General features: G+C 44.7%; 1 protein-coding gene across 12 annotated transcripts in view; it reads right to left on the minus strand.

The window, feature by feature from the left end:
- AFDN (afadin, adherens junction formation factor) overlaps nt 1-24,477 on the minus strand; it is a 3,286,836-nt gene that overhangs the window by 2,147,985 nt on the left and 1,114,374 nt on the right. For 9 of the 12 annotated variants that reach the window (XM_044063225.1, XM_044063199.1, XM_044063191.1 and 6 more), the window contains exon 11: nt 20,356-20,425. In XM_044063225.1, coding sequence (XP_043919160.1) covers nt 20,356-20,425 — 70 coding nt within the window. The remainder of the gene's footprint in view (nt 1-20,355; nt 20,426-24,477) is intronic. The other 3 variants (XM_044063216.1, XM_044063156.1, XM_044063138.1) reach the window with 1 other exon arrangement.

Consider the following 24,477-nt stretch of genomic DNA (forward strand, 5'->3'; position numbering starts at 1 on the left):
TCTCATAGATGAAGGTAATTGTACAGGTGAGCCATCTAGAAAGGGAAAATTTAGTAACTGGGAGGCCCAATTTCCCTTCCGCATATGATAGAAAAAGCTGATCAGATTTCCTGAATTGTTTAGTCCTGTCTAAATAATATCTAAGTTGGCGGTGAACATCCAGAAAATGTAGCTTTTGTTCCGACCTGTTGGAATAGTTAGGGAAAAAGACGGGGAGATCAATCATTTGGGTTTAGGTTTGTTTAAGAGGAAACCTTAGGTAAAAAGGATGGATTAGTACGGAGGGATACCCTATCTATGTGAAACACTAAGTAAGGAGGGCGACTGCACAGAGCATGGAGTTCAGATACCCTTCTCGCTGAAGTTATGGCTACTAGAAAAAGTGTCTTCCATGAAAGCAACTTCAGAGAACATGAAGCCGCTGGTTCGAAAGGGGGAAGGATTAAGGATGCCAGAACCAAGTTCAAGTCCCATTGAGGCGGGGGATCTTTGATTGGAGGTTTGAGAAGAAAAACACCCCTTAAAAAGGCTTTGCAGAGCTTGTGAGCCATGATGCTAGTCTCCGAGACACCTACATGATAATTAGATATAGCAGCCAACTGAACTCTAATGATAGATGAAGAAGAGCCTAAATGAAAGAGTTCTGCTAGAAAGACTAGAATAGACTGGATAGGTGCAGTGAAGGGATCTATATTTTTTAATGTTGCCCAAAAGGAGAAACGTTTCCATTTGCTATTATAAATCTTCCAGGTAGAAGATTTATGAGCGGCTATCAAGATATCTCGGACCGAGTGAGATATTAAGGGAAGCCTGGCTAAGGTCGGAATCGGAGAAACCACGCTGTGAGGTTGAGAGAATGAAGAGATTGGTGCAGCTGGCCCGATTGGTGGGTCAACAGATCTGGCACTGGGTCCAGATGCCAAGGCTGCTCCAAAAGGTAACGATGAAGGAACGGAAACCATATCTGTCGAGGCCAGTAAGGGGCAATGAGGATCATTGTCACTCTCAAGGTGATGGCTTTCTGAATTAGTTGAGTTATCAGTGGAAAAGGGGGGAAAGGCATACAGAAGTCCCCGGGGCCAATCGTGGACTAGGGCGTCTCTGGTGGGATGGCCTGGTAATGGGAAGAGAGTGAAGAAGTCGTGACACTTGCTGTTTTGGGGAGTAGCAAAAAGATCGCAGCAAGGCTGGCCCCATTGTTGGAACACTTCCTCCAGTACTGATTTCTTCAGAGACCACTCGTGGGGCATGAGAATTGCCCTGCTCAACTTGTCTGCAATCACGTTGGACTTCCCGGGAATGTGCGTTGCTACCAGAAAACTCTGAGAATAGATCGCCCATTGCCAAAGTCTGAGTGCCTCTCGACATAAGGGGTGTGATCTGGTTACGCCTTGTTTGTTGATGTACCACGCTACGGACATGTTGTCCGTCTGAATTGCAATAGTCCCTGTGGGAAGAGAGTCGTGAAGGGCTTGCAACGCTAAAAGCACTGCTCATCTCTAAGACATTTATGTGCAAGTGGCACTCAAAAGGTTGCCACGTGCCCTGGACTGTCCTGCCCTGATAATGCCCCCCCCCACCCGATCAGGGAGGCATCTGTTGTCAACGTGGCGACTGGGTGGGGGGGGTGAGTGAAGGGTCTTCCTTGGAGAACCTGAGGTGATGTGATCCACCAAGACAGTTGATTCTTGCATGATTGAGTTATCAATATGGTGTGGGACATCGGCAGCTGTTGGAAGGACCATTGAGTAAACAGCATCTATTGGAGGATCCTCATGTGGAAACGAGCTAAGGGGAGAAGGGGGATAGCTGCTGCCATGAGTCCTAACACCTTCAAAACTAGTCTGGCTTTGACTTTGTTGCATTGTAAGAGAAGGTAAACTTGTTTGCGGATGTCTGACACTCTCTGCTCTAAGTCTGGCTGAAAGATTGAGTGTGTCTAATGTGGCGCCTATAAAGGTAATAGATTGACAAGGTGACAAGGCAGATTTTTCGAAATTTATTGAAATGCCTAGAGCTTGGCAAGTTTGGATAGTGAAGTCTCTGGATAGAAGTAGTTGATGGCAGTAAGGAGCCAGTCATCTAAATATGGAAACACCTGGAATCCTTGACGTCTCAAGTGAGCCGCGACCACTGCCATGCATTTGGTAAACACTCGGGGGGGCTGTAGTGAGACCAAAGGGCAGGGCTCTGAACTGGTAGTGACTGGCTCCCAGCCTGAAGCAGAGAAATCTCCTGGAGCATCTGTTCATCTTGATATAGTAGTACGCGTCCTGAAGATCTATCGAGCACATCCAATTGTCCTGACCCAAGAAGGGTAGAATGGACTGTAGCGTGACCATCCGGAATTTTGTTTTTCTGACATACTTGTTTAAGTTGCTGAGATCCAGTATGGGCCTCCAGTCCCCTGTTTTTTTTGGTACCAAAAAGAATTTGGAGTAGATTCCGGATCCTTGTTGGTCTGCTGGGACTGATTGGATAGCTCTTTTTGATAGCAGCTTTGAAATTTCTAGTGCTGCTTGTTCCCTTAGACTGGGTGGAACGTCTGGAAGGGATCCTTTGGGTTGGGATGGAATGTGAATACATGGAATTTTGTAACCCTCGGATATGATCGACTGTACCCATTTGTCTTGTGTAAGGGAAAGCCAGGCTTTTGGGTACAGGGATAATCTTCCCCCGACTGCCTCCGAAGGTGGACAGCCGGGCAGCTCCTCAGGGATGCTGAAAGGGTTCATCAGAGAAAGTTTCTCTGCTACCCTGGTTTTGCGGACCTCCTCTGCCTCTAGGGCGGCGTCTATTGTTATTCCCACCTCTGCCTCTAGAGGGGAATCGACCTTGTGTGTCAGATGAGACTCCCTGGGTTTGTTTGCGGAACCACATTTTTCCTCCCCTCTGACCTTTGGGATAAGGCCTAGAAGGGGTAGAGAAACGGACTCCCACGGCAGAGAGAGTCTTACCTTCCACTTCGCACCTAGTCAATGTATCCTTCACCTGAGGACCAAACAAGGATGATCCATCAAAGGGGGAATTGGTGAAGGACGCCTTGAAAGGGTCCACAAAGTTGCACAGCCGCATCCAGGCGTGATAAGCTGCATGGAGGAGTTAACAATGGAGTTCAGGGTTGCCAATTGGGAGTTCATCCTGTCTTGGAACCCCTCAGCTGTTGGATCCTTTACCTCTTCACTCATATCCTTGAGTAAATCTCTCTGGAGATGAGTGAAGTGACATAAGTAGTTCAGCGACCGCATTGAAAAGGTTGCTGATGAGAACATCCGCTTACCGTACCTGTCCATGGTCCTAGATTCCTTATTAGGAGGATGGACAGGTACCGAAGGATCGGCTAACTCCTTCTTAGAGGCCACGGCCACCACCATGGCATTGACGGGGACACCTTTAGATAAAAAATCTTTATCTCTAGGGGCAGTAATAAACTTAGACGGTCTCCTCGGGGTGGGTTCCACTGAAACAGGAGCCGTCCAGGCCTTCTTTGCCACCACTTCCATAAGGGGGTCAAAGGGAGGGGACACCCAGGAGGTAGAAGGGCGAGAGCCGAACGCCTCAAGGTACACTGACTCATCCACTGAAGGGTTAAGGGCTGACCAGTTCCCCCTCTGTTTCAGGATCTCAAGGATGTCAGCAAAGGAGACATCCTCAGAGGGGGATCAAGGGGAACCTTCAGATTCCTCTAAGTCAGTGTCAGAGGTGATAGACTCAGGGGAGTCAATGTGCTTCCTCTTGCACTGCCTCTTCCTAGGGGGTTCTCCTACCGGGTCAGGAGAGGCCTCGGAAGAGGAGGAAATTCCCAATGGGGAAACTTGAGGAGTTGGCTCTAAATCACCGCAGGCACTGATGATGGAGGGGCCGGAGCAGACTGTGGGGCAGACACAGGTTCTAGCATGCTCCGCATGACCTCGAAGGCACCCCTATCGGGCAAGGCCGGAGGTCCCCGCTCCGAACAGACCAGGACCCCCCCGGCACCAACAGGGACGGCTCCGAGGCCGATGTCGGAGCCGAACTCACCAACGCCGAAGCACCGAGAGGGTGAGCGGGGTCGGACAAGGGTCCGATGCCACTCGCCCCCCTCGGAGCCGACGAGGGAAGCTCGGCGCCGAGATCCCTCCAAAGAGGAGATCGGAGCAGATGACGGAGCTGAAAGAGAAGGTATCGGATCCGACGTGCCGACAGTCATGGCTCCGATGAGCCCCGGCTCCGAGCTCAAAGGAGTCGGAGGAGGAATACATTGAGGGATAGAAATAGCCGCTGACTGATGAGTCGGGCTATGAAGCATTTGGGCCAGCGCCTCGGACTTGAGAAGTCTACTCACTACACTTTGCAAATCATGGTCAGATAGCCTGGAAGACCGTGAGGAATGCGATCTATGGCTCCGCTCCGAAAGAAGAGAGGATCCTGGTGCCGAGTGAACGGAGCCAATGGAGGGAGACCTAGATCTCTTTCTCAAAGGTTGCTCTGATAAGAGTATCGGAGCCGACTGAGTCTTATTAGCCTCGGCTCCGGCCGGAGCTGAGGTAATAGTATGAGGCTTGGAAACATCGGCTCCAGCCGGAGCCGATGTCGAAGCAGTTTTGATGCTTCCAGAGGACGGCTCTGAAGCCGGAGCCGACTGTCTGGAAGTCTTAGAAGGCTTCCCCGACACAGACTGGGTCGGGGGGCCTTCAGGCTTTAATAAGCCACGCAAAATCAATTTATTTTTGCGTTCCTGCAGGACTCTAGGGCTGAAACCATGGCACACAGCACATGAGTCCTGCAGGTGCAAAGATCCCAGGCAATACACACAAGTGTGACCGTCTGTCAGAGACATTTTCTGACAGCACGAGTCACACTTCTTGGAGTCCTTAGACATAGTAAAGGCCTAAGTAATAAAAACACACACATACACACACAGGCCTTTAAAACAAAATATTAAATTCCAGTCACACTGAAGGACTAGGAGAAGGAGGGGAAGGGGCCTAAGGCCTAAAGTTAAAGGGGAATAAAATTATAGGCAAAAGAGGTGATCGATTCATGCAAAAAGATAATTAAAACTAAAGGTTATACTTAAGTAATAGGGGTCTAAAGATTGTGAAAATAGAATAATTTTTCACTAACTTGCCAGAGCCGGTAGAAAAGCACCTCGTCAGCTAAGCGGCAAACGAGATCTGAGTAGTTACCGCCTAGCATTGTGGGATATAGGGGAGCCTCGAGCCGGTGGAATTAGCTCTCGAGCTTTAGTATTGGCCGAGTCGGAGCTGAGGATCGGCTCCGAACCCATCCAGCAAGAATGAAGGCGAGATAGACAACTTAACATCAGTAGGTTTTGTACATCTTTATGGATTTTGGGAATCCCAAAAATCCCTGCCATAAGAGGATATTTATTATATAAAGACTCATATTCATCAATACGGATTTGCTCTTGAAATAACATATCGTATAACTCCATATCAATTTTAGCATATGCTATATTTCAATTTGTTTGTTGAAATCTCAACATATATATCAGTAAGAAGTAATGAGTTCATCCTGTTGCTATAAAAGATGTAATCCATAATGACTATCCCTCCCCCCCTTGTCAGGTTTCATTCATAATGCATATATCTTTATCATTTACAATGTCATTCAGTAACCTTTTTTCAGCATTACTCAAATTGAATATTTTTCTTATAGGCTTCTTAGTAATGTCACATAGGTCTTTACCACAAAACTTTTCAAAAATTGTCAAAGTTCCTGTGTAGGGGGATTGAATGAGCTAGCTCTTTTCAATTCACTAATAACATGCACATTTGAAGCATTCAACTGCTCCCCCCAAGCCAAACACTTAAGTTCAATTTAGGCACGAACAGTTTTAAATCTACCAATGTTTGGCCAACAGCAGCTCTTGTTGCCGGTACAAAGTTAAACCCTTTGGCCAGTAATGCAGCATGTTTCACACTGAACTCTCTCTGAGAAAAATTATAAATAGTAAAGTCTTTGTCAAGATTCAGTACCTTATTGACCAGTTTTGATCTCAATGGTTCATTGAAGCAGTCTAACTCCACGCCCAGATTTACCGTTTCCACTTCGTTCCATTTGTCCTTTTGGAAAAGGACTTCGGCCTCACTCCCTGACGCTGATAAAATCTCCTCAATATGTCCATCATTCCGTTGGATATTCTGCGCTTGAATCCTCTCCGAGCATTTAACCTCTCCTTCTTCAAATCTCTCGGTGGTTACCAAATTGAAGTTTCCCCTTCCTGCTGTTTCCTCGATGTTGTTGATTGGCTGTTCCTGTACTCCATTCAGGTATCCAGCCCTGCCACTGGCTGGATATGGATAAACCCGCCCATCAGCATAGGCGGAAGCATCCCGTTGAAATTTCTTCTTCTTTCTTTCAGCATTTTTGAAGCATTCCTGATCCACCTTTCGGAAAATGTTGTCATAGTTAGTCTTGTACTGCTGGAACAACAAATCTGCAGTAATACTTGCATTGAGTCCATCCAAGTCCACAGACAGGCTTTCAGTCATCTTATCATGGGAAAAGCACAGTTTATTTTTAACTCCATGTACAGTGAAGAATTTTTATTTTACACCCGCTTTTTGGATGATATTTTTATCATTTGGAAAGACGATGTGGTGAAACTAATGGAATTTTTGGAATACATTAATTCAACAACCACTTTTCTCAAGTTTGTCCACTCATTTAGCCATGAGGACATGGTAATTTTAGATGTAATAATCATGAAGGATAATGAGGATGGTTGTTTTAAATCTAATATTTATTGAAAACCCATGTTTTCTAATAGCTATCTCCATTATGATAGTCATCACCCAAAGTTTCAGAAAAGTCAGTTGTCAAAGGACAATTAGTCAGGCTAGCTAGAATGGTTACATACTAGCTTTTTGTAACAGAGTGCGACAAGTTAATGGAGATGTTCCTAAAGCGGGACTATCCTACTGAATTTTTGAATCCAATTAGAGAAGAGGTGGTTAATAAGAGGTATCGGATGATATATTCCCCTCTGTTAAGACAAAATAGTGGACTGACACAAAGTGAGATTAACAGTGGAAGTACTATATTAGATTATATTGATACCAGGGTAATACTTCAAGACTGATGAGGGATACAAAAGATTTTTCTAAACCTTGTATTTTGACTTTTTCAATGGATGCCTATAGTACTGGTAACATTCTGAAACATAACTGGTTCATAATTTCATCCAACCCTCAGTTAAGTAAAATTTTGGGGGCCCAACCAGTTATTGTTTATAGAAGAAATATTAGTTTTAAGGAATTGATGGAGAGGGGCAATCAATTTAATATTAAAGGGTGTAATATAACAGATGTTAAGGGAATGTCCAAATGTTAGTGCAGAATGTGGCTACATATTTTAGTAGGAGAAACTATTAAGTTGAACAATTTTAACATTAAAGTAAAAGGAAAATACAACTGTGACACCAATTGGGCTATTTCTGCAGCTTGTTGCCGAAATTGCCTGGCTTTTTACATCGGAAAAACTATTAGGAAAGCAAAAGATTGAATAGATGAACATGGGAGGGATATAATCAAGAATAAGGAAATCAAATCCCTTTTCAGACATATTAAGAGTAGTCCCTCCCATTCGTTTAGATATATTGCTATAGAACAATTGAAGAGGGATGCAAGAGGCAGGGTGATAGAAGATAATCTTTTAGCTGGAGAATTGTTATGGCAAATTAAGTTAAATGCCCTAGTTTTTCCTGGTATTAAGGAAACCTGTTCAACTGCCCCAGCATTTAATTTGAAGAGTTTGGATTATTGAGCTTACTATTATTTTTTTATTTCATTTTTTGTTATTTGACCGTTAGATTGTGCATTTTTTAGGTTTATTAATGGTTGATTCACTGATATTTTATATTATAACCATGCATTAATATTTTACTCTGCTCCAATGGGGGTACTGTGTCTTTAAATGTGTTCAATTAGTGATGTTAGCTGGCTACTTAAACAAGGTTAATTACTGAAGTAACAGATCTGATGAAGTCCCACTGTGGATGAAAGCGCTTAAAGTACAGTTGTGTACACTTACCATAAATGTAAATGTTAGAGTGTATTCACTGTTGCAGTCATTATATTTGGGTAATCTGCTGGCAGGTTGCCTTTAGTCGGCCTGATTAACAAAGTCTTGGGTCCTGCGTCAGTTGCTGTCCCTTCTTCCATGACGTCAGGTCGTCAGGGGTATAAAACATGCAGCTGATGCCATTACATCAGTTTTTCTTGCCCCAGATGTCAGGTGCCCCCCTAATAGGGAGCAAATAAACAAAAACACAAAGGTATACCTCCAACAAAAAGCAAATAAACCAAAAAGGCTTTTAAGCATAGTAAAAGAAAGTAGAGGTATAGCCAGAAAAAGTTAGGGGGCCGGAGGGAGGGTAACCAGGACTGCAACAGTGAATACACTCGAACATCTACATTTATGGTAAGTGTACACAACTTATGTTCTTCGTGTTTCACTGTTGCAGTCCTTACATTTGGATAGATTCTCAAAGCTATGGTTGGGAGGAGGAGTTTATACAGCATTAGGGCCAGCTATAAGGCCCTGCAAAACAGCAGTGGCAAAGCCAGCTCTGGATTTAGAGAAAATTGGTAAATGATAATGCTTGGTGAAAGTATGTACAGAGCTCCAGGTAGCAGCTTCTAGGATGTCCCTGGTAGGAACACCTCTGAGAAAGGCTGCAGAAGTAGATGCAGCCCTGGTGCAATGAGATCTGATCCCCTGGGGGTTAGGTTTTCCATGGTGCTTATAGCAGAAATTAATGCAATGGCTTATCCATATCCAGAAATGGTTTGTTTTGAAATAGCCTTACCCTCTGCCCCTGCAGCAAAGGCTACCAGCAGTTGTTCAGATTTTCTTCGAGGTTTAGTCCTGTCCAAGTAGAATATAAGTTGTCTGTGCACATCCAGGGAATGCAGAATCCATTCCCCTTTGTTCTGTGGATTGGGAAAGAAGGTTGGCAAATGAATGGACTGATTAAGAGCCACACTGAAAACCACCTTGGGCATGAAGGATGGACTGGTCCTGAGAGATACCCTGTCCATATGAAAGATGATGAAAGGCTCCACTGCCATAATTGCCTGTAATTCAGATATCCTTCTAGCTGAAGTGATTGCAAAAAGGAAGGCCGTTTTCCAAGAAAGAAATTTTAAGTCTGCAGTAGCAGCTGGCTAGAAAGGAGGTAGAGTGAGTTTCTCCAAAACAAAGTTAAGGTCCCAGGCAGGGGTTGGAGCTCTCCTGGGTGGTCTCAAGCTGTTTGCCATTCTGAGATACTGCTTGAGCAGAAGATGAGAGACGTGGGGAGGTTCTGTGTTAAAATGAGCTGAAATAGCTGAGGCGTGGATTTTAATGGAGGAAAAAGACAGGCCCTTGTGAAGCATCTCAGTTAATTATTGCAAAATCTGACGTAAATTGGGCGCTGCTGTGCTCATTCCTAGAGATCGGTTCCAGGCACAGAATCTTTTCCATTTGTCAGCATAAGATTTTCTAGTACTAGGTCTCCTTGCCTCCAAGATGAAATCCATCACAGGTTTGCTGAGGGATGATAAGGGTGAATTTAAGTGATTAGCCAAGCTGCAAGGTTCAATGCTAGAAGCTGAGAGTGCACAATTTGGTTCTCCTGCTGAGACAGCAGGGAAGGGGTCTGAGGCAGATGCCATGGAGATAACTGTGACACACTGCGCAGGAGGGGGTACCAGTGTTGGCGCGGCCAGTCTGGAGCAATCAAGATAATCCTTGGTTTGTCCTGTTTGACTTTTAGTAGAACTTTGGAGAACAGAGGCAGTGGGAGGAAGGCGTAGACTTTTTCCAGCTGAAGGACAGAGCATCCATTTTCCAGGCTTGTTTGTAAAGAGTCCTTGTGCAAAACTTGTCCAACTGGTAGTTCTGGGGGGAGGCAAGTAGATCTATGTCTGGGGTCCCCCATTCGCTTGTCAACAAGTTGAAAATCCTTGGTTCCAGCTTCCACTCAATTGGGTCCATGAGGTTTCTGCTTAGTCCGTCTGCCAGTGTATTCAATTTTCCTGGCAGGAATTGAGCTTGCAGGTGCACTTGGTAGCTCAAGGCTGTGTTCCACAATGCCATGGCTAGTCTGCAGAGGGGTTAGGAATGTTTACCCCCCTGCTTTTATGTACCACATAACCGTGGTGTTGTCTGTGTTTACCATTAGTTGTCCTGGAAGAATGTAGTCCTTGAAGGCTGTCAGAGCATTCTGTACAGCTAACATTTCTTTTTGATTGCTATGTAGGTGTATTTGATTTGGGTTCCATTTGCCCTGAATACACTTCCATGACAGGTGAGCCCCCCATGCATAGTCTGATGAATCTGTAGTTAGAGTTTGGGCTGCAGGGGGTAGTGTGATTGGTAGTCCCTTGTTTTGGTGACAGGCCTCTGCCCACCACAGGAACTCCAGGCGTAGGCAATGTATGATAGGAATCATTGTTTCCAGGCTGTGATAATGTTGACTCCATAGACGTTTTAGATACCACTGTAGTTTCCTCGTATGCAGTCTTGCATATGGAATTAGAAGAATGCAGGAGGCCATGAAACCCAAGGCTTGCAGTATTTGTCTTGCAGATAGCAGGGTTTTTGTGGCCACTTGTTTGAAGTAAGTTACCAAATGAATTTGCTTTTCTGGCGTGAGGAAAGCCATCTGGGCAATTGTACTCAAGCTTGCACCCAGGAATGTAATTTGTTGACAGGGTACTATATGGGATCTCTTTTCGTTTATGGTGTACCCCAGACAAGTTAGAATCCTTTTTACAAAAGCCAGATGATTTAAAAGTATGCCCTGGTTTTCTGCCTGAAACAGACAATCGTCCAGGTATGGATATATTTGAATATTTCTTTGCCTGCAAAATGCAATAACTGGAGCCAGGCACTTTGTGAATACCCTGGGAGCAGTAGACAAGCCAAAGGGCAGTGCAGATAATTGATAATGCGAGAAGTCTGCTTTAAAGCATAGGTATCTTCTGCAAGATTCCCTGATTGGGATGTGCACGTATGCTTCTTTTAAATCTAGAGTTGCCAACCAGCCGTCTTTGCCTAGCATAGGAAGTCTTGGTGAAGAGTCAGCATCTTGAATTTTGGAATCTCCAGCAAGGTGTTTAGAGTAGACAGGTCCAGGATTGGATGCCATGATTTGTCTTTTCTGGGTACCAGAAAAAGCCTGGAGTAGAAACCTTGTCTCTTTTCCTCTTCTGGTACCAGCTGAATAGCCCCCATGCTTAAGAGGGAAAGTACTTGTTTTGAGCCTCTGCCCACTGATTTGGGGGCAGGTCTGGCCACCCATTTGGTGTTAGCAATGTGTGGAAATTAAATCTCTTTCCCTGGCACACTATATTTAAAACCCATTTGTCCTGGGTTATGAGTTCCCAGTTCTTTGCATGAAGAGCAATCTTCCCCCCCAAAGGCAAGTGCTTGGGAATTTTAAAAAAGTCATTGAGACTGTTTACCATAGGGGGGTGTCTTGTTATTTCAAGATTTGGAAGTGAATCCCCCCCCCCCCACACACACACACACACTGCTTAGTTCTGAGAGTCCCCTGGGACTGAAACCTGGGGGTTTTGCTGTGTCTGGGTTTGGCTTGAGAGGACCTGGAAGGAACTGGTAAGGACCAATTCTTAGTAGGCCAGTGCCTACTGAATCTTGGAGGCTGCACTTCTAAAAAATTTAACAGTTTGCATAGATTTTGCTTTCTCTTCCATCTTAAGAATTTCTTCAGCCTTGTTGCCAAACAGGTGGTCCTGATTTAAAGGAGCATCCAACAATTTAGCTTTAACATGATCAGGCAAAGATTGCTCCTTAAGCCAAGCATGCCTTCTAAGCACAGACCCAGTAACAGCAGCCCTGCAAGAAGCCTCTAAAGAATCAAAACCACATTGCAAAGTATGCTTTCCAACTTGTTCAGCAGAATGCATTAAATCCTGTAAATCTTTATTTTCCACACAGTCAGGAATCAACATCCTTTTCTGTTTAAAAAGTCCAATAATATGCTGTTGATATTTTAACATGTGAAATTGTCAGTTTAAAGCTCTAATTGCCAAGGCTGCAGAAGTATAAACCTTTTTACCCCATCTATCCAGCAGCCTGGAGTCAATCAGAAGGGGTAGGATTTTTTGCAGTAGAAGCTTTAATGCCCTTGGGCCCCTGAGAAATAGTCTCGGGTTCTGCAACAGGATTTTTGAAAAGAAACTTGTTGGACTCAGGAACCCTGTACTATCTGTCAGGTTTACTAGGAGCCGGAGGCAGGGAATCAGAGGCCAAACTGGATTCCGAGAACACATCATCAACAATGTCTAATACAGGAGGTAAAGACAAAGGCCTATGCTGAGGTAGAAGGAAATCCCTAAGCCTCTCTTTTGAATCTGAAAATTCCTGGCTTTCCCAGTGGAAATGCTCCCTTAAAGTATGTAAAGTTTCCCCAAAAGAAAAATCCTCAGGAGGGGAAGCAGAGGGAATGGAATTCTCTGCTTCAGAATCCTCATAAGTAGGTATGGACAAAACCAGGTCATCAGAAGAGTCATAAGAAACAGAATCCTGATCAGAAGTTTCATAATCAAGCTCAGCCCTAGGTCTCTTGTGGGGGGGGGGGGGGGGGGGTTGACTACCCCTGATTAGAGTAATTAGATCTTCAGCCATTTTTATCATTTGTTTTTTAGGCATAGGGGCCTGAGCATGTGGCCTGGGCGTCGTTTTTTTAGACATGGATCGAGATTTAGGCCTTAGTAATGAAGGTGGTGTTGATTTAATATGCAAGTCTGTAGGGCCTGAAAAAACCCTCAGAAGCCGGTGCCTGCACAGCAGCTCCAGACCCATCCAAGGTAGAGACATCCACGGGTTCCATAGTTAAAGTATCTCACGGCATACCGGACTCTGAATGGGTCTCAGTAGAGGCCTGCGAATCAGAAGTAGTGGGTATCAGGGGCTGTGAAAGCACCTCACTGAGTAACGACGAACTGGCAACTGGCTTAGGAGAAGCGTCATCAGCAGTTTTGGACCTCGGCTGCCTGTCTCTGTCTATATCTTTGTGTTTTTTCAGAATCCCGGTAGTCAGATGGCTAACCAACGACATTTCTGGATAATTAAACCTAGAACCAAAATATTTAGAGGCAAAAATATACAGACGATGGATAGTGCACCGATTAAATAAAGCACAAAACCGACAGCAATGTACGTCGTGGTTAGGGCCTAGGCTAGGAATAAAGTACGAATGAAAATCTTTATGAGGTATTTGCTTTCCACAAGTAATGCACTTATTAACTTTTACTGACATCAGTAAGGAGCAAGAAAAAGTTTCCCCAACGGGGTACTTAGCTTTAAGTTGAAGACTTCGGTTCTGAAACATGAAAACGAAAATTTCAGGAGTCGGCCGACTGGCACTTGCAAACTGCTTCTGCTTCAGGTACCGCATGGCAAAAAAGACTGATGTAATGGCATCGGCTGCATGTTTTATACCCCTGACGACCTGAAGTCATGGAAGAAGGGACAGCAACCGACGCAGGACCCAAGACTTTGTTAATCAGGCCGACGGAGGGCAACCTGCCAGCAGATTACCCAAATGTAACGACTGCAACAGTGAAACATGAAGAAAAAGAAGTTATGTTTTATCATAATGTTCCATCTGTATTGTTGATCCTCGTTCAGTCATTACACATGGGTATCGTTTCCGAGCTTGGAACCGAGCCGGCCATTTTCCAAGCTCGCGTCAGCTTCAAACTCTCGGGCTAAACTCTTACCCACAATTCCCCTCTCTGTGTTACCCCAGACGGAGTTTGCAAGTTAAAGAAGGTAGAGGCTGACTCTGGTCAAATAACCTAAGAGAACCGGATGGTGAGATCCACTAGAAACCACAGGAGGGGGAAGGAGGGAGGGTCATAATAACTTAACGAGGGATCAACAATACAGATGGAATGTTATGGTAAGATATAACTTCTTTATCTGATATTGTTAATCCTCATTCATTCCTTACGCATGGGACAGAGTCCCCAGCTACCTCTATTCCTGGGAGGCTCTCATGGAAGGACATTCCTGAGTACCATAGAACCGAAAGATGCTCTTCCCCTGGAGGCCAAATCCAATTTGTAATGATTGATGAAGATATGAGGCATAGCCCAAGTTGCAGTTGCACAGATGTCATGTAAAGAAGCTCTGGCATGGAAGGCAGCAGCAGTTGCCACCGACCTTGTTGAATGAGCTTTCATGGTAGTAGGCAACGAGATATTACACTGTGTGTAAATAAAGGTCACACAGTCCTTCAACCATCTAGCTAATGTGACCTTAGCAACAGCCAATCCTAATCTAGATCCAGAAAAGGCCAAAAATAACTGGTCAGATTTACTAAAGGGTTTTAGTCCTGTTTAAGTAAAAACGGATTTGCCTGTGTACATCTTGGGTATGTAGGCAATACTCTCCTCTGTTTGAATGGTTGGGAAAGAAATATGGCAATTCAACGGCTTGATTAATGGACATTTTAGAGATCACTTTTGGCAGAAATGACGGATTAGTTCTCAGAGACACTATCTCTATGAAAAATCAAGTATGGAGTCTTTGATACATAAAGCTTGAAGTTCAGAAATATGTCTGGCAGAAGTAATAGCGACCAAAAACAAGGTTTTCCATGACAAATACTTGAGGTCGCAAGAAGAGGCTGGTTCAAAAGGTGCCATTGTCAGAGCTTGTAGAACTAATGATAAATCCCATGATTGAATAGGTTCTCTAAAAGGTGGCTTCAGATGATTCACACCTTTAATGAAGGTCTTGCACAATTTATGGGACATGAGAGGAATCTTGGACACCCTCATGAAAATTAGAAATTGCAGCCAAATGAACTCTAATGGTAGAGGCCGATAGACCCGATTGAAACAGGTCGGCCACTGGTGCTGAAAAGGGGTCTACTTGTTTATCTTTCAGCCAACAAGTAAATCTTTTCCACTTGCTCAGATAAGTAATTCTAGTGGAAGACTTATGAGAAGTAATGAGAATATCACGTACTGGTAAAAAAAGACCATTCTGCCTGGCAATCAAGGGAATTGGAGTAGCCAAGCCGTTAGCTTCAGGTTGTTCAGGTTGGGATGAATCAGGTTCTGTGGGTGTGAGATCAACTCTGGGATTGGATGGAGAATCCATGGTTGATCTAGTAGGTGAGGCCAAAGGAATTGGAACCAAATCTGTTGTGGCCAATACGGTGCCATGAGGATTACCTTGCTCTTCAACCGCCTGGCTTTCTTCAGAAACTGTGGAATGAGAGGAAAGAGCGGAAATGCGTCGAGAAGACCAGAGGGCCAATCATGGACTAGAGCATCCCTGGGTGACTGTCCCAGAGGGGGAATCAGGGCGAAGTATTGCTGCATTTGTAGCTGTTCGGGGATGCAAAGAGGTCGCAGCAAGGACGGCCCCAGTGGTGGAAGATCTCCACCGCTATCAAGGGATTCAGGGACCACTCAATGAGGCTGCAGAATGCACCTGCTGAGTCTATCACGTTGGAACTCCCAGGAATGTGCGTTGCTAGAAGAAAACGATTGGTAGCCATCACCCATTGCCATATCCTCATGGCCTCTTGACAAAGGGGGTAAGATTTGGTTCCACCTTGCTTGTTATGTACCAGACCACCGCCATGTTGTCTGATTGAATTGCAATTGTCCCAGAAGGCAGTAGGGGGTGGAATGCTTGCAACGCCAGCAGCACCGCCCTCAGCTCTAGAAACATATGCAGATGGGCCTCCAGTTGGGACCAAGTGCCTTGGACTGTATGTCCCTGACATAGCCCCCCACCCCATCAGGGAAGCGTCCGTGGTCACTGTGGCCTTGGGTTCCTGGGGGGAAAGGGGCGAGACCCATTGTGAGAGATTGTGTGTCATCCACCAATTTAAATCCTGTTTGCACCTGTGGGTCACTCGAATCATGGCTGAAAGAGGATTCTGAAAAGGATACCATTGGGTGAGCAGTAGCCATTGTAGAAGCCTCATGTGAAACTTGGCCAGGGAAACAATGGTGATGGAGGCTGTCATGGAACCCAACAACTGTAGAACCGAATGAGCGGTGGATTTTTCCTTTGAAAGGATTGGAATTAGTTGTTGCGTTATCCTTAAAATTCTGTGCTCTGGAATAGCAGCTCTGCAGTTTTTTGTATCCAAGATAACCCCTATGAATTCTGTCGACTGAGATGGAGTGAGATTGGATTTCTGCCAGTTTATGGTTATGCCTAGCCTTTGAGCAGCGAGGAGAGCTTATGCCAGGGCTTTTTCCAGTAGATGTCTGGTGGGGGTGGAAATGAGCCAGTCGTCTAGGTATGGAAACACCTGGAATCCTTGAAGTCGCAAGTGAGCTGTGACAACTGCCATGCACTTTGTGAACACTCTGGGGGCTGTAGAGAGTCCGAAAGGCAGTACTCTGAACTGATAGTGGCTCCCGCATAGAAGCGCAGAAATCTTCTTGATGGCATGTCCACCTTTATGTGGTAGTATCATCTGGAAGATCTATAAAACACATCCAATCGTCTTTTTCCAAAAGCAGGAGGATAGACTGTATAGTAACCATCTGCAATTTTTGTACTCTCACAAACTTGTTCAATGCATTGAGATCCAAAACTGGTCTCCAGTCCCCGTTTTTTTTTGGCACCAAAAATAGTCTTGAGTAGAATCCGGATCCTATCTGGTCTGGAGGGACTATTTGGATGACTCTTTTTCTTAGCAGCTTTTCTATCTCTAGTGCTGCTTCTTCCCTTTGACTGGGTGGAACGTCGGGAAGATTTTTTGAAGGGACAGGACAAAGATCGAAGGGGATATGATAACCTCTGGTTATAATCCTTTGCACCCAAGAATCGGTGGTGATGGTTAGCTAGGCAGAAGTGTACAAGGAGAAACGTCCTCCAGCCACCTCCAGAGGAAAGGAGTTGGGCCGCTCTTCAGCAGCGCTGATGGGATTGACCAGGGAAAGAATCCCTGGAACCCTGGTTACGCAGTCCCCCTCCTCCCCGAAAGGAGCGTCTTACCTGTGAGTTTCCCCCTCTGCCTCTGGGGGAGAACTTGGCCTGTGTGCCACGGAAAGGACCCTGAGATTTCTTGAACCATATCTTCCCACTCTTTTGATTTCGGAAGAAAGCACGTTGAGGGGAAGAATAACGGACACCTATGGCAGAAAGGGTCTTACCATCTTGTTCACATCTGGCCAGTGTGCTTTTAACTTTGGGCCCAAACAACGAGGAGGGCTCAATGGGGGCATTAAGAAAGGAAGACTTAAAAGGTTCCGCGAAGTTGCACAAGCGCATCCAGGTGTGTCGTCTCAAGACTGCAGCTGAACCCGCCACTTTAGCTGCTCCTTCTGATGTGTGAAATATCAACCACATAGAGGAGTTAGATATAGACTCAGTGGTGGCCAGCTGAGAGGCCACATTGTCACGGACCTCATCAGACACTGCACCAGGCAAAGTTTCAGAGAGCTCAGAAACCAGACCCCTTTGAAGCCTGGTAAAATGTGCCATATAATTCAGGGACCTGATAGCAAAGGTCGCTGAAGCAAAAGTGCACTTCCCTATTCTGTCCAGGGCCCGGGACTCTCTGTTAGGCGGATGGACAGTCTGGCTTTCTTCTGCCAGATCCCTTTTTTGTTGCGGCCGCCACCACCAAAGCATCTACAGGAAGACTTTTGGACCAATGGGGATCTGAAGCAGGAGGGTACAAGATCTTATCTGGCCTCCGGGGAATAGCTTCAACAGTATTCAGGGGCCTTCCAAGCATGTTGCACGATGAACTTGACAAGTTCATCGGCAGGTGGAGTAACGCAGGAGGTAGGGGGCTGGGTGCGAAAGGCCTGCAGGAACACAGATTCCTCAGGGGTCGGATTAGAGGGCTGCCAGTCACCTCTGCTTCAGGATTTCAAAGATATCGCCAAAGGATACCTCAGAGGGTGACAGAGGGGATCCTTCCCCCTCAAAGAAATCTGTGTCTTCGGTGAGGGACTCCTCTGTGGAGTCCATATGCTTCTTCTTACACGAACTTTTCTGGTGGACCTCCTCAGCGGGAAAAGCTGGAGAAGACAATGGAAAAGGGGATTCCTGAGGTCCTTGCACCCGGTGTCCGCTAGGTGTGACTTGTGAAGCCAGTGTACCAGAGGAGGGTGGAGGTATAGACAGTCTGGTATAGCCAGCAGCAGCGAAAGCCTTCTCCATCAGTTGGAAAGCTGGTCCACCCGGAGAGGAGTGTATGTCTAGGACAGGGGGGCACCTCTCCCCTAGTGGCTCAGCCTGCTGACTCTGAGTCCCTGGATGGCTGTGCAGCAGCAAGCTATTCATGCCACAGCTGAGATCCTGGGTCGTAGCAAAACTTTCCTGCCACGAAGGCAACTGCAGTTCCTTAGTGAGATCCATAAAGGAAACAGCAGAAGGGAAAGACTGTACTATATCCATGGACTTCAAAGGCAATGAAGGAGGAGAATAAGAAGGTGTCTTTGGAGATGGGTGATCACCTCCCAAGGAAGGATAGCTCCTGGGGGGGGTGGAATACCTCTGGCCAAGAATGCCTGGTCCACAAGACGCAACCCATCATGTTCAGAAAGACTTCTAGTGGACCTCACAGAGACTGAGGGAGAAACAGGCCTGTCCACAAAAGAGGCAGACTCTGTGCCCATCTCATCTGACTGCACCGAGGACAACGGTGCAGAGAATGACTGAACTACTGTAGTCTGCACCGAAGAAGTCGGTCATCGGTGCTGATGTCATTGCCTGCACTGACACAGGGATTGGTGGCGAAGCTGGAACCAACAAAACTGGAGTCAACAAAAAAGGATTCGGTTCCAAGGAAGATCTCTGAGCCGAAGCGGTCATGGTCTGCACCGACTGAAAGGTCGGTGCCGATACAGTGGTAATGGTCTGAAACAAGGAGCCCCTCGGTGCCGATATGTAGAAGGCTGCAGGAGAGGACGGAGCTGAAATCACTAATGGAGCCGAAAGCCTTGGTGCCGAAGGTCTGGGCACCAAAAGCACTGGGGCTGACAGAGATCTCCGGAGCCGAAATTTTAGCCTCTTTAGATTTTGGTTGGTGAGAGTCCCCAGCTGGGGACGAAGGCAAGGATTTAGCCTTAGTAGAAACATCCATTTTCTTATGGGCTTTAGGAGGGGTTGAGACCTCTGACCCAAAAATAGCATTTGAAAAGGGAGATTTTAGAAGTCCCTTCAGTACCAGCTTATTTTTCCTTTCTAGCAAAGTTATATTAGAAAAGTTCTCACAAATGTACAAGGTGGTTCAACAGATAAATGGGAAGCTCTCAAACAATAAACACAAAGAGTGTGCATCAGAAGTAGGCAGTTTGTGTCCACAATCAGAACACCGCTTAAACCCTGGACTACCCTTTTTATCTGCCATATTAACAAATAGAAAAGTACCAACAATGGTACAAGAGAGCACCCGAAGGTATGAAAGAGAAAGGGAAAGGGATTACCAACAATGGTAAGGAGAAAATTACCTCATGGTAAAAAGGGCAAGTAAAGGACAGGGAAAAAAAAAACTGAGGAAATTATGAACGCTAAATGCGACAGGGCAAGAGACAATAAAAGGTCAATTTTTCTGACAGAAAAGCAATATGTAAAGCAATTAAACAACTGACTGTACTTTGCTCACAAGAAGTAGCTTGACACGACCGGATGGCAATGCGGCAAACGAAATCTGGGGTAACAGGGAGATGGGAATTGTGGGTAAGAGTTTAGCTCGAGAATTTGAAGTTGACGCGAGCTTGGAAAATGGCGGCTCGGTTCATACCCATGCGTAAGGAATGAACGAGAATTAACAATATCAGATCATCTGTTATTCACTGCTTGTGCGGACGAATAAAGTGCAGTGTGAGTTCAACTTGGTGTGCCTTCGTGTTTCTTAAAATAAGCACAAAGTTGACATTTGGACACCTTATCTGAAAGCAAGCGACAAAAATACATCAAAGGTGAAAATTCTCAACTGTAATCTGTTTGTTACAAGTAAGGTTGTTAGTAACCTTTGCAGGGTCAACACTAGCCACAGAAAGATCTCTAAATCCTACAGCTAAAAGGCAAAGAAAATAGAACTACTCTACAAAAATAAAAAGGAAAAAAATCTCAGAATTACAGCTCTGCAGTTTGTCTGGAAAATACCAATGAACAGACTTCGACACTGTCAGTGTGTGAAAGTTATGTAGAGAGATGCCTGAAAGCTCTGGTAATCAGAAAACATAATCAGACGTTTGTGATTTTATCATACTTTATGATTTATAATGCAGCAGTGAAATAGTTAACTCAAAATATTCATCATAAAGATCCAAGTCCTTTTCAATCAACACTCGTTTTCTCCACAAGGATGTATACACTAACAGAAGCAAAAACAATCAGTACCTTGCTCACAGGTAATATTGATCCACTGTGCATATCTCCTTCAATATCAAATGATGTTTCTTGGACACTGCTAGAAAAGAAAATAAATAGTATTACTACACCCACATCTCACGTGCATTCACTGACTTCTAAATACATTGTATATTTCAAGACCATAAATACAGCTGCAATTTGCAGAAACTCATCACTGTGACATTCCTTTGCTATGCAGTTACGTCAGGTAGGTATGCATCAGTTAAAAGCCTAGCTCTACCACCCAATCTCAAACTGCAGAGAGATAAAACCCTGCCTGCATCCCAGACAACAGTATTTAATGAAGTAGCACGGCTCTGGAGGGACATGTCAAGGAAGATGGGATTGACTGTCCACTGCCAGCTCATTAGTCAGAGGGCAAGAGAGGTAGCTTAACTCACTGAATGGGCAATCACTGCAGCATAGAAAACTTAGTGTGCCCCATGTTGCAAGTGTTGTGATGCCTGCTTGGTAGGTTGCACATGCACATCCTGAGGAAGCTACAGAAGAGGTTGCAAGATGAAGAGAGGGTTGGGTTAGGGCAGCCTACTGGATCTTCAAAGGGGCCAACTCCCTAATACCAGACTCTTGCCTCTGCAGTAAAAACAAATGAACCAGAGGACTCCCACCCTGATGGAGGAAAGGGAGCCATTAGGCCAATCCTGCAAACCACAAAAAAGCCTATATCTACTGGACATTTATCTTTGGTTGCCACTAAGACTTTGTAATATACTATACATGCCAAACTACAAGAAAATGAGCAGTCCCATGGTCTCCCTCAAGCTCTCTCATCCTTGAAGGGCATAATAGACATTTATCCTTAATGAACAAAGCAAGATATATAGCGAGCATAAAGATAAAAGCAAATCTTACTAGCAAGATATATAGCAAGCATAAAGATCTGAGTGAATCTTACTGAAGTTTATATATACAATTTTTTTTATTTTATGACAAAAAAAAGTAAAGTAAAAATTCCGGCATTATATACGAGGCTACAAAAATGTTGAGACTGTAAGTGGTTATACAGCAGTAACACCTTACCATTAAAAGCAATTTAGTTTAAAATAAATGAAACATTTAAAAAATATACCATCAAATAAAAAAACACTCGAAACAAATAACTAGCAATTCAGGTGAACTGCAAAAATCAGAGTGTGAAATGAAGAAAATTGCTACCTGATCATAAGGTTTCACAAGAAAAGCTGTTTCAAGAAATACAGTTAGAAAGCAGCATGTGGAGAGAAAATCTGAGATTTACTGCTGTACCAGACGGGAAGTAACAGACTGTATTAAATTTATGAAAGTACAAATAAATATCTGGACTTGTACTCCACAGCAGGATATGTTAAAACACTGTGTATGCTCCAAAACTGCATGCGAGAAAGCAGCCATCACCTATATTAGTAAAGATGCAATCATACCAACAGAAAGAGTTCTCCTGACAAAACTGTGGCAGAAAGGAAAAGCATTTAATACTGGGGACAACAGGGTATTTGTGGAAAATGATTACTTGCTGTAAAACAGACAAGAAAAACTAGTTTATCCCAGCAATCAGAGAAAGCCGAGAGGCAGGTAAGAGAGTCAAGCTGCTGTATTCCTGCTATCTTCAGAATATTTTTACCTAGAGAATAAAATACACTTTTGCATGCAGAACAAGATAACAAGGAAACAAAGTTTAGCCAATAAACAGTGACTCAGCAAGCAGAAGGGGACCCTGCTTCTCGTTCTTCAAACAAAGCCCACAGAGGGACCTTGTCAGTGGAACCATTTCCATTGTTCCAAAAACATTTTCAGTGACAAAAATAAAACAGGAGCAAACTATAAGAATCAGCAGTACTTACTACACATCTGGACCAAAGACTGGTATTAACAGTTGAAGAAGACCAGGAAGACGTCAAACAGCAGCACTGTGGAACTGGTGAATAAATGCAGCATTGTAAAGTATCAATCCTATCAGATACATTATTCAAGATGTGAAATACGGCTCTGCAAGTAGTGGTTGAGAAATACTGGAATTTTATTGACTGTGTTACTCAGTGAATTGTAAGGCAAACTTCCCACTTTATGTCAATAATGTTTACATGTGACTGAAGAAGCAACTATAAAGTAAAACAGTTTTTGTTCTTATATTTGTTTAAAAACTTCACTGAGAAAAAGTGTTTTGGTACCGATTTTTAAGAATAAGGGTGATGTGCAGAGCTGTAGTAACTACAGAGGGATTAAATTGATCAGTCACAGCATGAAGTTATGGGAAAGAGTAGTGGAAGCAAGGTTAAGAAGGGATCTGATGATTAGTAATCAGCAGTATGGTTTCATGCCGGGAAAGAGCACTACAGATGCAATCTTTGCTCTGAGAGTGTTGATGGAGAAGTACAGAGAATGTCAAAAGGAGTTGCATTGTGTTTTTGTAGACTTGGAGAAAGCATATGACAGGGTACCTAGAGAGGAGTTGTGGTATTGTATGAGGAAGTCAGGAGCGTCAGAAAAGTATGCAAGAGTGGTACAGGATATGTACGAGGGTAGTGTGACAGCGGTGAGGTCTGCGGTGGGAGTGACGGATGTGTTTAAGGTGGAGGTGGGGTTACATCAAGGATCAGCTCTGAGCCCTTTCTTATTTGCAATGGTAATGGACAGGTTGACAGACGAGATCAGACAGGAGTCCCCGTGGACTATGACGTTTGCAGATGACATTGTGATCTGTAGTGAGAGTAGGGAACAGGTGGAGGAAACCCTGGAGAGATGGAGATATGCTCTAGAGAGAAGAGGAATGAAGGTCAGCAGGACTAAGACAGAATATATGTGTGTGAATGAGAGGGAGGATGCAAGGAGTAGAGGTGGCGAAGGTGGATGAGTTTAAGGTGGAGGTGGGGTTACATCAAGGATCAGCTCTGAGCCCTTTCTTATTTGCAATGGTAATGGACAGGTTGACAGACGAGATCAGACAGGAGTCCCCGTGGACTATGACGTTTGCAGATGACATTGTGATCTGTAGTGAGAGTAGGGAACAGGTGGAGGAAACCCTGGAGAGATGGAGATATGCTCTAGAGAGAAGAGGAATGAAGGTCAGCAGGACTAAGACAGAATATATGTGTGTGAATGAGAGGGAGGATGCAAGGAGTAGAGGTGGCGAAGGTGGATGAGTTTAAATACTTGGGGTTAATAGTTCAGAGTAACGGTGAGTGTGGAAGATAGGTGAAGAAGAGAGTACAGGCAGGATGGAGTGGGTGGAGAAGAGTGTCAGGAGTGATCTGTGACAGACGAGTACCTGTAAGAGTGAAAGGGAAGGTCTACAAGAGGATAGTGAGACCAGCTACGTTATATGGGTTGGAGACAGTGGCATTGAGAAAAAGGCAGGAGTTTGAGCTGGATGTGGCAGAATTAAAGATGTTAAGATTTGCACTGGGTGTGACGAGGGTGGACAGGATTAGGAATAAGTATATTAGAGGGTCAGCCCAGGTTGGAAAGTTTGGAGACAAAGCCAGAGAGGCATGATTACGTTGGTTTGGACATGTGCTGAGGAGGGATGCTGAGTATATTGGGAAAAAGATGCTAAGGATGAAGCTACCAGGTAACAGGAAAACAGGAAGACCTAAGATAAGGTTTATGAATGTGGTGAGAGAGGACATGCAGGTGGTTGGTGTGACAGAGCAAGATGCAGAGGACAGGAAGAAATGGGAAAGTACAGTTTTGTACCTACCATAAATGTAGATGTCCGATAGGTATGCATCTGCAGTCATAACATATGGGTTGTCCTGCCTCAGGCAGCCCTTCGGTCGGCCGGATTCCAAAGTCTGGGTCTGGCCTCGGCTGATGTCGCACTTTCCCCGACGTCAGAGTGTCTGGGGTATAAAAGCATCAGCCGACGCCATTTTCCTCAGTTTTTCTTGCCCCAGATGCCAGGTGCCCTCTAGGAAGGCTAAATTTGGATAAAGGCTGAAAAGTTCCAAACATTTGCAAATTATATACATATATAAACAAACAAACAAATACACCATGATAGATTCCCCCAGCTAGCTGAAAGAGGGGTAAGCACCCTAGGAATACCACAGAGGGGAAGGAGGGTGGGTAATCCTGACTGCAGATGCATACCTATCGGACATCTACATTTAT

Source organism: Protopterus annectens, chromosome 1.part0, assembly GCF_019279795.1.
Source record: "Protopterus annectens isolate FY-2018-M chromosome 1.part0, PAN1.0, whole genome shotgun sequence".
Lineage (NCBI taxonomy): Eukaryota > Metazoa > Chordata > Ceratodontiformes > Protopteridae > Protopterus > Protopterus annectens.